Here is a 12,581-nt window from a genome sequence, read left to right as displayed (position 1 = left end):
GCACAAAAACAACTTCTTTGTGCCGCAATCAACAATATTGCACCGGCATTTAGTGAACACTTTGAGCATAGGTTACGTTAATTGTCATAGATGGGAGAAAGAATATATAGATGTGGTATTGTTTCTTAGAAAATTGGTATACTTTTTACACCGGCGCGAAAAGTTAAAGGTTAATACTTATATTGATTACTGATATTTAAAAAAAAAAAAACATTAACAAATTTCTTAATATTATAAAATTATAGAATGATTCATATTTTATGATGTTCATTTTTTTGACCTTAGTGAATTACATTTAAATTTGGTTTAATGTTAAAGAAAAAAGGTCAATTGAGTAACATTTTACAAAACAGTTTTTTCAGTACATTTTCTTTGTGTCTTCCATTAAAAAAAATTATATAATTTAAAACAAAAACAATAATATTTAAATCAATCAATCATAAAAATTATTATTTTAATTAATAATTTTGCATTCCATTATTTTATCATTTATTATTTAGTTTGTAAGGTGATTTTAGTTCATTTTATAATTGCATTATGTTCATTATCGGTTAATTATTAATTCTCTCTCGTTAAATGAAATAATCATCAATGCATATATTCGTCATAAATAGTTTATTAAAATTTACATAATAAATTAACCGTAATTGTTCAATATACGTACGAAAATAGCTTCATGTAACCGAATCGTCCCCATTTTTACAAATACAAATTATACATTTGCAATAATTTAAATTAATCATATTATTATTTGATTATTTACATCCAGAGACTCGAACTTGAACCTAAAACCGTAAACCTGAATTTTTAACTGAACCGTAACTGTAACCGCTCAATTGAAAACCGAAACCGGATCGAATTTTTAATTACGGTTAATTTCGGTTCATTTTTTTTTCATTAAATTAATTCATAATTGCTTTCTTTCATGTATGCTCTTTGATGGTAATGTGCCGGTGCTAGTGTTTTGGTTTATTTATATGGTCAGTAGAATAAAAATAATTTTTCGACATTGTGTTGGTAGGTCTATTGTGAATAGAGTATATAGACAAACAATCTATAAGAGACATGGATGAAGTCTCTTTGAATTCTTTTTTCAAATAAACAAATACATAATAAAGAAAAACCATCAATGCCGAATTCTGTGGGAACGCTTAATCATCTCCGACAAAAACAAGAAAATTTGAAGAATAAAGGGCAAGCAACTATCATTAGAACAAACTCAAATGGAAGGATATTATTGTCTGCAGGATGAAGAAACATTACAAAGTGCACTCGTTAAGCGCAGTTCCACTGTAATTGAATATGTCTAAAATCAATATAAAAACTCTTGAATTTATCAATTTTCTGTGTAAAAGTAATTAGTATCCATCAATAAAAGTAGTTCATAAAAGGAGACTTTACTATATCGAGAAGAAATATATTTTGAATATCAATCACACTACGAATGTTCATAACATAGTTAAAAATATTACATTCGGAACTAGGACGTGAATATACATCAATCTATCAAAACTGTCTATCCGTTATGTTGTTTTACCTATATTATTTCATACATTTACTACATAAAATCAATATGCTATAACATACTATACATTATTTCCAATATTTCCGTAAACTTTAATTTGTCATAATAAAAAATATCAATATTAAGATTTTAAGAAAAATATTTACAATTTCATGTTCAAAAAGTCTTGTACTTTTCTAAATTGTATTTTTTTCTATAATGAAACAATTGTGATTTTTCATTGATATAATTTTTTAAATTTAATACTACTTGTTATATTACAATTTAGTAGATTTAATAATTAGTAATCAATACTTTTTGATTATTTAAATTAATCTTAGAAGTTGAAAAATTGTGTCAAAAGCTTCAATAATTCAATATAATTAAATAATTTATATAACATTTAGTGTGGTAGAACAGGTAGTGTACTCTAATGTTGAATGCTACCAACTGCTATTATGTAACAAAAAGATAGGTATCTTTAATGATCATAGTATGCAACCAAATAAGCTTGTATGTATGAAGGTATGCTTTGACCACCAAGGAGAGATAACTGAAAATCTCGAAAGTAGTTACATTTTAACTGTCAAAGTTCTATATAAAAATGTATTTTAATAATATTTGACTGATTTTCTTAACATCTGAGAATTTCTATTATTCCTTCCGGTCCTATTTGCCTTGAGAAATGGTGAGTAGATCAAATTCTAATCTGAATTTGTTATACAGATTTCTTGGTTAATTTCAGACTCAAAATGAAAGTGAGTCCCTCGCTGCACTGGAACATTTGATGGAGGAGTTCTTCAGTCACACAGTGAGCAACTCCAGGAAACATGAGATTGAAGTGCAACTCAACTCGTTCAGTTCCCAGCTGGACTCTTGGAAGTTATGTGTGTACTTCGTTACACACACATCTAGTCAGTATGTCTCCATGTATGCATTAACTACGATTGAGGTAAAGTTTTAAGATTAATTAGGGTTTTGTCAAGTATTATTAAATTGTGTTGTTTTTAGTCTGTGATAAATAGGCAATGGGTCAGTTTAGAATGGGAGCATCGAGTGCAACTGAAGAGTGCATTGTACAACTACCTAATAGAACATGACACAACAGCCCCCAATTTTATAAGGAACAAGTTGGTTAAGCTTATGGTGGATATAGCTAGATTCGATTGGCCACATTTTTATCCAGAATTCTTTACTAATATTATTCAAGTATTATCACCAATAATTTTGATCTGCTTAGTAAATTAATATTTGTTGTTTTTGTCTTTAGCTATTGCAATCACAAAATGGTCAGTTGTTGGGGCTGATAATGCTGAGGACCGCAAGTGAAGAACTGATGTGCCCGAGGCCAGATCTGAGCTCGTTTCGTAAAGAGGAATTGACAAGACTGGTGCAACAACACATTCCCCAAGTATTCCAAATATTGACTTCCATTTTAGACAGTTTAGGTAATAAACGGCGTCAGAATGCGGCAACGGCGACGCCTCCTCCGTCGCCCACGCATCCCAGTTCAGCGCCAAACTTGGCCCAGCAAATTTCTGCAGCTTCTTTCAGACCCGACAGCAAAGCCATCACAAGGGAGGCCCTATCCACCGTTCAGCACTTGTTCTCGTGGGCCAATCTCATTCAGATTCCAGTACAAATGATCACGACCATCTTCAACTTTACCAACGTTTCAAGCTACGCTCAGGTTCGTCAACCTGCATTTCCTATTGGAAACAGTTTGTTACATCTCTTTGTTTTCAGGATGATGACGATATGTGTGTACTAGCCATGTCTACTTTGAACGAACTGCTATACAGGAAATGCGTACCTCCCGGAAGCCAAGAACTGTTTATACAATTGTATCATCACATCGTTCAATTGCTGAGGGACATTTCCTGTCCGTCGACTGGTAAATTGGACACTTTAGGACCAGAGTAAGATTTTACTATTCACTAATTAAATAACAGTAAATCTTTTCTTATTTGAAAATGTACGCTTATCTGTTGAATTTAAATGATTCTTCATTAATTATAGCAAATAATTATCGTCATTTCTTAATGATTCATAATTTAAAACTATACTAAAAAATAGTTTGTTATTGCTGTTACTAAAAAAATATTTATTATTTGTTTTCATAGAAAATAAGTAAAATAATATTTTTTTTGTATAATTAACATTGCGATTTGAACTTAAATTGAAATTTACTATGATTTAAATTTTCTTACATTTTATGTATTTCGTACTAGATGGATATATTTTAGGGAATTGTAGGTTTTTATAAGTGAATGAAAACATTTTAAAGAAGGCGGAAGAGAAAAAAATATATTTACCAAAAAAAATATATATTTGGATAATATTGAAGAAGTCCAGTGTTCTCTATCTTTATTCTAGCAAATTGAAATTAAAATTGATCAACGTTTCTATAATATATGTAATTTTTTAAGTTTCATGGAAAAATTATCTGAATTATTATCCTTGCTAATTGAGCAACATTTGTGGCGATTAGAGAGCGAACCCGGATTTTCAGCAGTCGATTTCTTGGGATTGCTATTCCAACTATCTATGCAACTGCCTTCGGTGAATTGTTACTTGCGTTGTCTTGCCGTTTGGGCCTCATTCATCAAGCAAATCAAACCCCAAAATGCACAAAGGTAATTTTATCACCAATCTCATCATCACAATTACTAAAAATTGATATTTTCAGGTATTCAGAAGCGCTGCTTGGATTGGTCATAGCTGTACTCAATAAAATGCAATTCACATGCAACATGAACCAATTGAAGGAAATTAGCAACGACGATCAAAACGATAATGTATTAATCAATTATTAATACTTATACAAATAATTTGATTGTTCTTTTTGCAGAATGAGACTGAGTGGCAAGTTTTTCTTAAGACTTCTATAGAAATTATTGCGATGATCGCCGAGTTCGCTCCAATTGAAACCTTCACACGAGTCGTAAGTTCTTCAAATTTAATACGATTGTTATGTAATTTATGATTCTTATTTTTTTTTTTTTGAAAAGTTAGCACCATGGAAAACAGCGAACGACGTGTTCTGTATGTTGGAGAACGCCGTGGATATAAGAAACTGTAGTTTGAAACTGGAGTTTTCGGAAACTGTAAGACTGCAATGTATTCTTAAAGATTTGACGTCGCTTACGCAAACGTTGGCTAGACTATCGTCGATATTTTTAGATCCTGGTAAGTTTGCTTCTTAATCTTTGGATTGGATTAATTGATTTAACTATTGGTATTTAGATAGCGAATATTATCAACAAGCATCACCGATTATCGATAATTTACTTATGAAATTGATACAAAGTGCTTCGTTAGCTACGAACGCTAGGTTTTACCACTTGAAGATGAACGATATGAAATTAGTCAATGATTTCACTGAAGTGTAAGTAATTCGATTTTCTTCATGTTCGATGATGTTTCAATTATTGGTTTTAATTAAGGCATGGACAAATATTGGCTGCACTGAAAACATGGTGGTTATGGCTGAACACTAACGGTGAGATGAAGGTGAAAGAACTGAACTCGCTGATGGATATAACCGTGCCCATTTTGCGCTCCGCCAACCACGAACCACCAAAGGTGACGCACGGAGCCGCCCACCTTTTGCTGAGCATCACCGACACGATGTTTCCGCCCACGCTGATCGTGCTGCCATCTGTGGTTGAACTATTGCAAATGTGTCCGACTATTAAGTATCCCGATAAACAGTGCAAAGAGGTTGTCATGTGTGCTTTTACAAACTTGCTGGTGAAGCCGTGGGGTGAATTGTCGCAGCAAGATTTGCAGAAGAGGAACCAGATGATCGTGCAGTTCTTCGAAAGCATCACGAAGGATTTCAAAGAAATCAATGCTACGACTGATGCGAGACGAGTTAAAGATGTAGTAGAAACTGTCTTACCGTGTTTGTCGAGCGTCGTAAACTACTCAAAACATTTTCCTTTAAACTCAAAGAAAACGCTGTATTCCGCGATTAAAGTAAGCTTGTATCTTGTTAAAAAAAAAGTATAAATCTTTAATTGCTGTTATTTTTAGTCCACTATAGAGCAAGCTTTAATCGTTTTACCAATTTACTGCAAATACCCGAACGTAAACGAGCATCTCTTAATATTCTTCTTAAACGTTTTGGGTGTTTTACAACAACATATGGGAGTGGTTTTGGTGAAACACGCCATGGAAGTATTCTTGGATGTTGCAGTTAGGTAAGTTAATCACTAATTCTAATAGATACTTGTATTTATGTTTATAATTGAAGTGATCAACAGCGGAAGGATTATTCCGGCTTGGATAAGATGCTGCAAATTTTCCAGCTGGTTGTGGAGGCGCCGGGCAACAACTACAAAAATTTCCTTCCCGGCATCCTCAGTCTCTGTTTAGACAACGTTTTCCCCACATTGATCGTGGAGGCGAACGAGCAACCGGATTGCATAATAGCCTTGATAAATCTCCTTCACAGTATTCTTTTACACAGATGGAATTACTTCTACGTTTCGCAAATTCGCTTAGGGAATTCGCCGGGTTGCAGTGACGCTGACCCGAGTCCGGATAGCATTCAGCAACCTGAGCTTCTGCTGAAACTGCTGCAAGTCTTCGGGCAATCCCTTCTTCAACCGGACATCAACACCTTCCGAACGAGTTTAGCTGCTTTGGAGAATCTCAACGGCAAATGGAAGCTGTATCATAAAGGTTTATTCAGAGATCATCTCCTGAGCCAATTCCTCACGGTGTTACTGCAGACATTACTGGACAAATCGCATAACCTTCTGACCGATGACATACTGTACGCCCTTTACAATATGTCGGCTGTGAACTTTCAAGGATTCTTCACCACATTCCTTCAGCAATTTCTGCAGAACTTGGAAGGATTGTCGGCGCAGCAGAAGGATAACTTACGAAACAATTTCGCCCAGGAGACGGTCAGTTTAACGATCTAATCAATTTAAATCTTATAAATTTATTATTCTCAGGATACGCCTACATTCGTGCATCATCTGCAGAGGTTCATCAACGACACTCGGTGTTTCAGGTTGTGCAACTCGAGTTTGCCCGCCGGATCAGTGGTACTTTAGTGACAGAGTTTATTCGAAAGATAATCAAAGCTAATTTTATACGTGTATAAACAAGAAATTTTTAAAAGAAAAGAAAGTATTCGTTTTTCGTACACATTTAATTCATTCATGCTCAAAATTCTTGACATTTTCATTTCGTACAATTAGTGTTCATGATTTAGTTACGTTTTTTTTTAATTATTTTAAATGTTATTCGTCATTTGTATTGTGGTACTTCATATTTTTTATATATTTACATAATTATATATATATAATGGGCTTTATAATTATCAATAAAGATGCTATGTTTATTTAACATGTTAGTTTTTCCTTACATTTTAATTACAAATTAATTTATTTTATAATAAAAAAAAATATAGAATTGTTAGTTCTCAAATGAAATAACTCAGTTGGCTATAAAACAAAAGAGGTCACGATGCTGTAACTCTATCCGCAATACGTGACTAAAAATATTACGTCCACTGTAGCTCTTCATAATTTGCGCAAACGCTTTGCAGTTTAATCGTCAGTTACGGTATGAATACACACTGAGAACGTGACATTCTGTGCGGATAGTTTACATCGGTTATCTAACTATTAGTTGGATTTGCGTCAGAGTTAATCCTAATTAGATCAAACAGGAATCAATGGACTAATGATAATATTAGCAAAGATCGAATCTGAACCGAATGTTATTCTAAGCCACAATGATTAATCCTTGATTAAAACAATATACTTAATTTAATTATCGTAATACCTGAGTAATAACTAATTTAGTAGATTAAACAATAATACTTATTACATTTTGAGTATATGATGAAAAGTTAGTTATAAGTAAGAATAATTTATTTCATTTAATGAAATTAGTAAAAGTAGTCTTTCTGAAGTTGTCAAATATTGACAACATTCCGTTCCAATGTATTTGTTCGTAAGTCGAATTTGTTCGTAAGCCGGGGGAATACTTATCTTACCACACTTTATCATGGTTTTTACAATTATTTAATAAAAACACGTAAAAGGAAACAAATGCAATGAAACAGAAATTATCAATTTTTGTTTGGACAGTTAATTTTTTTTTATCACTATATATCTTCTTGTAACAACTTAGAGCTTTTATAATTTTGTTCGTAAGTCCGGGGGTTCGTAACTCGGGGGATACCTGTTGTTGAATGGGTGACTTTTTTCTTATTTGAGGCTGATATAAACTAATCATTACTTACCTATTTGATACTAATTTCAACTGAAAATTGTTATGGGTGAAATATAGGAAATGAATAAATATTATTTTTTAATTCGAATGCCATTTATTAATTATATATTTTATATTCATATTTAATAATAATAGTAAACATTTACAACGTAATAAAAGTCTAATTAATAAAAATAATAATAATACTTAATGAATAGTTAAACAACGATAGAATCTATATATTATTTATAATTTTGGACATAGAAGAATAGAGATTTTACACTTATTACATTAGAATGAAATGGAAAGAACGTCTGCAAAGAAGTGTGTGTTTGTGTGTGTGTGGATATTTGCAAGAGGAAACGAAAACGTAAACATGTTGATATGTGTTTCATCGAAGGAAATCTTAAATAAATAAAGTTTTTAAATGAGGTAGGGTTTGAAAATAAGAGAAGGGGACGGACAAGAATTTCGTTAAAAATGTATTCCGAACTTCGGGTTTCGAGAAAGTAAGTCTGAAGAACAACACTATATACTATGCAGATCAGACCTTTGAACATCCAGCCATGTGTTCAAAGGTACATAATCCTGAAGAGAAGAAACATGTCGTTAGTTATCATCATCATCTACAAGTCTTTTTTTTTTGTTTATACATTTACTTTCATACATTAAATAAAATAATATACTTTCTGATATATGCTTTTTCTTTTTAAAGATATTTTTAAAACTCTACCTACTAAATATACTCTTTTTTTTGTTTTTCTTTATTACTAAATTTCACTAAATCGGGTTTCACTTCAGACTACTGTGTTGCTTCTCATTTATCATCTGTAATTGAAAATTTTTGAAAATTAGTCTTATTAATTAATTGTTATTTGGATTTGTAGTTTTACCTAATATTTAATAATCCTGTCCAGTCTCTTTGGCAAGGTTGTAGCCGTCGTTTTCGGTGAGCAGAAGCATGAGCTGGTTGATGTCCAGACCCTGGCCGAGCTTACCAAATTCCTCGTAGTATTCTGGTGGTGGGACAGCCTCGTTCGACATCTTCTTGCCGCGGACACCAACGAATTTACCTCTGAATTCGTACGGGTATTTCTTGCCTCTCATTCCAAAGAATCCGGCGGAACGAGAGGGTTTCTTGCCGCGCATTCCGAAGAATCCGTTCGGAGCCCTCTTGGACTCTTCAGGAAGCAGAACAGTCTCCAGGTCCTTCTTGCCACGCATTCCAAGGAAACCGGACGGAGCTCTCTTCTCGAACATATCGTCGTATTCTTTCTTTCCGCGCATTCCCAGGAAACCGGATGGAGCTCTCTTTTCTAATACTTCAACTGAAATTTAATAACAAAATAGTTGCAAGTGATTTTAACATTAGAAAATCCTTCATAGAATAATTAATTTGATTCCAAAGAGAGTACAAAACTTTAGTTTAAATGTATGAAACCATACTGCCTAAACATATCTTATTCAATAAGAAATTTATTTGTAAGGAATAGTCAAATTGTTTTGCATGCAATTTTGCTAAAACGAAGTTTACTTTGGGGGCGGATATATCCGCCACTGATCCGAAAATAGTTAGATACAAGTTTATTTGTGGCAAGGAATGAATATACATTAAATATTGTTATTTGCTCTTGAGTTATGTAATAAACTATTTAATTAAGGGTTTTAGTAGATGATTTGTTTCGTTCGGGCTAATTGGTTGTAGACTAATTTAACGAAAGTTTTGTTAGTTATCGACGATGTTGTTGCTCAATTATAAACTATAATAAAGTTCTTTTCGCGCCGCAGACGTTGATAATTTAACTGAAAACCACGAATAGTACGCGTAATATATATGCGATATTATGTCGCGTCTAGTACGGATCCTTTATAATTAGAATCAAACAAGATGCGCGCGTATTGCGCAAATTAAATTCGACTTTGGAAACTAATTTTCAATCGTCCTCACCGTAATCCAGACCCTTTTTGCCGCGCATCCCTTGGAACCCAGACGGAGCCCGTTTGATGCCGACTTCAGGGTAGTCCAAGGACGTCCATCCCTCAAAAGGCTTCTTTCCACGCATCCCCAAGAACCCGGACGGCGCCCTCTTATCCTCGATATCCCTCATCTCGAAGTCCTCATCCTCGAAAGACTTCTTCCCACGGACGCCGGTGAATCCCGACGGCCCACGCTTCTGCTCCTCAGCGGCGGTAGAAACCAAGCACCAGACGGTGGCCAAAACGATGGAGATGTTCGGAACCCTCATCTGAAAGTATTCCAATAAGAATTCCGTTGTTAATTGCAATTTCAAAGTAATTTAAAACCATCTTTATACGTATCTACAACCATATCCCATCCACCCACCTAAACACTCATACACAAGTATACATTAGGATAATCCGCTGAAAATTCATCCCTTTACATATCTGTGCGGAGAGGATACATTCCGAACCATTTAATAAAGCGCCAAGCGGAGAATGCAGCAGTTCGGGATTTCCTTTTGACGATGTTTCTCCTACACTGAAAACTTCCGAGCGTTGCGGTTTATGTACACGCAAAGAAAACAAGATGAGCAACACGCAGAGAAAAAAAAAAGAAAACGTTAGGTTTGAGGAAGATGCGGAAAGGAGCAGTAGCAGTGATGTTAATCGTTTTCCAACGAAACCCTCTAATGCATGTGTGTCTTAATTTCAAAAGGGCGGAGGTACAAAAAGCTTCCGTTGCGAGAGCTGAAAGCTTCTGAAACACGAGAAATACAAACAGGGAATAAAAATCAAAACAAGCGGCGGCAACAACAAAAAAAAAAACTTGCTGTCTCTTCTCTATTTGCTCTTTATTTTCTTTCTCTTAGCCGCTTCTTTCCCTTTTCTATTAAAGCCCTTATTTCGCACGGTTAAGCAACTGAAATCCACGCGCACGCAACTTTCACAAAATATTCGCATTTACATACATTACGGTCTAAGCTCTGAAAAGTACATGATTAAAGGGGAGATGCGCGCTTTTCGAGCTCTCACACACGATACTTTCCTGATTAAAGCTATGGAATAGGTGATATATGGCTGCATCATTAATCTAAGATTAATTGATATTAATCGCGTTTTCGGGTCAATCCGGGTCGGAAGCTTCTTTTAATTGGAGGCTATAGTCTTCAGCGTTTCATGAAAAGTGCAGCGGACCTTTCGACCCGGAATACGATTATATAATGTGCTTCCGGGCGTAAAATCGCTGAGAAATTGCCACTTAGGGCGTTCGTTCATACAGTTTTATTTTGCATTTTATTCTTATTTTTATTTGCATAAAAAGAGAATTCTAACGAAATTACTACGATATTAAATCTTACTAAATTGCCAATAAAATGTTAAGTAAAGAGTAAAATAAATTTTAATAGTCCAAAACAAATCTATTACAACTTTATTATATTATAAGCTATACAATTTGTTAATTAAACTAATTTTCATTTCACGCTCATGTTCAAAATAATTTGATGAATATATATGCAAGTAAACTATGCTTTGAACATGCAATGAGTGAAAATAAATTGAACTGGAATTTTAAATCAATTTAAATTTTATGCTATTCTCTCTGCAAATATAAATCAACACTTGAATTATTGACGAAATAACATGATAAAAATGCGGGGAATTAAAAAAAAAGTTATTTAAAACTGTTAACTTGTTGATTCATTGAAGCGAGTAAAAACTAATGACTGTTTAATGTTAGGTTTTCTTTGTAAAAAGCAATAAAAAAATACCCTTTTTGTAACGTTCATGATGCAAATGCATTGCATACTTTTCAGCATTCGCACTGTTCGTATCGAATAGTTAAAACAAAGTGAGACGTGAAAAATGTTTACGAGTGTTAATTAGTTTTATTCTCGTTCGAATTTCCATTTAACAACTGCATTAATTTTTCTGTTGTTGTTTGCAGTAGTTTATGCATGGATTCTGCACGAAACGCTTTGGTCAGCGGCCGCAGGCAGATTCAGACGAAGGCAATTTACCGTCGCGGCCCATTTCCCAATTAGTCCTGAAAGGAAGCTCGTTTTCAGCTTAACACGAAGAAATAGAGAGAGAGAAAAAGAAAGCACGAACGGCAATAAGGACGAGCGTAGCATGCAACACGTATGTTAATTCCTTCGTATTAAAAAAAGAAAACAACCCTTAGATCCCGAGATACACGGAGGAACAAAAAATCAATACCAATGGAGAAGCATTTCTTTAATAACATCGGACTTGTTTCCGGGTACAGCGATATCCGAGGCTCTAGGTATGAGTCGTAAATGTTACGAGATGGTCACGTATAGTGGCGGATGATGATGATAGTGATGATAAGGGATGGAAAAGGGGGAAGAGGGCGAAATGCAAAACGGTTTTCTCTCTCTATCTATCTTTATGCTTCTTTCTTCCCGCAACAAACTATTTTATCGTCCCGAGTTATTGCCGTTGCGAATCACAACATTGTACCAACAAAAATATAATTAAAAGACATGATAATAATAAAAGATATGCGTTCGCTCACGATGGAGTAATTATGAAACATCTGACTTGCGTGCATCAATTATGCAACGTATGCATACTAATCAAACCCTAATTTCGGAGTTGGAGTGTTCTGAAGCGCCCTTTCCCTTCACCGCGCTCGACTCTCACTCACTCTCGATATGAGAGCCAATACGATTTCTTTTCGAGATCCAAAAAGCTAACACCTTCTGGAAATATGATTCCCTTGATCCTTTTTCTATATTTCTCGTCTGCGAAGACCCCAAGAGGGTTCCACAAAGCTCAAACAAAACTAAATTTATTTACTCCTCTCTTCTACCACCTCCCCCCTTTCACGATATATTCAATATGTGCCGAATGT

General features: G+C 34.2%; 2 protein-coding genes across 3 annotated transcripts; one reads left to right on the top strand and one right to left on the bottom strand.

Annotated features, from left to right (window-relative positions):
* The first annotated feature begins 2,052 nt into the window (after nt 1-2,052).
* Nucleotides 2,053-6,765, top strand: LOC108562037 (exportin-6-B). 2 transcript variants are annotated; one of them, XM_017920215.1, is made up of 15 exons: nt 2,053-2,192; nt 2,250-2,456; nt 2,516-2,713; nt 2,775-2,952; nt 3,049-3,194; nt 3,251-3,423; nt 3,934-4,140; nt 4,194-4,302; nt 4,356-4,448; nt 4,516-4,693; nt 4,751-4,892; nt 4,951-5,485; nt 5,543-5,709; nt 5,763-6,423; nt 6,475-6,765. In XM_017920215.1, the coding sequence occupies exons 1-15, from the start codon at nt 2,190-2,192 to the stop codon at nt 6,574-6,576; spliced, it is 3,099 nt and encodes a 1,032-aa protein (XP_017775704.1). In that variant the 5' UTR covers nt 2,053-2,189; the 3' UTR covers nt 6,577-6,765. The 2 variants fall into 2 exon arrangements, with proteins under 2 accessions (XP_017775704.1, XP_017775703.1); XM_017920214.1 differs by having other exon boundaries at nt 2,775-3,194; nt 6,475-6,763.
* Nucleotides 6,766-8,501: 1,736 nt separating this feature from the next.
* LOC108562034 (tachykinins) lies at nt 8,502-9,990 on the bottom strand. The gene is made up of 3 exons (XM_017920210.1): nt 9,693-9,990; nt 8,638-9,072; nt 8,502-8,572 (listed from the first exon to the last, which is right to left on the bottom strand). Exons 1-2 carry the CDS (start codon nt 9,988-9,990, stop codon nt 8,645-8,647), a joined length of 726 nt encoding a protein of 241 aa, XP_017775699.1. The 3' UTR covers nt 8,502-8,572; nt 8,638-8,644.
* Between the last annotated feature and the right edge of the window lie 2,591 nt (nt 9,991-12,581).

This window comes from Nicrophorus vespilloides, unplaced genomic scaffold, assembly GCF_001412225.1.
Source record: "Nicrophorus vespilloides isolate i.1.1-1 unplaced genomic scaffold, Nicve_v1.0, whole genome shotgun sequence".
NCBI classification, from domain to species: domain Eukaryota; kingdom Metazoa; phylum Arthropoda; class Insecta; order Coleoptera; family Silphidae; genus Nicrophorus; species Nicrophorus vespilloides.
This window is presented reverse-complemented; position numbering and strand designations above follow the sequence as displayed.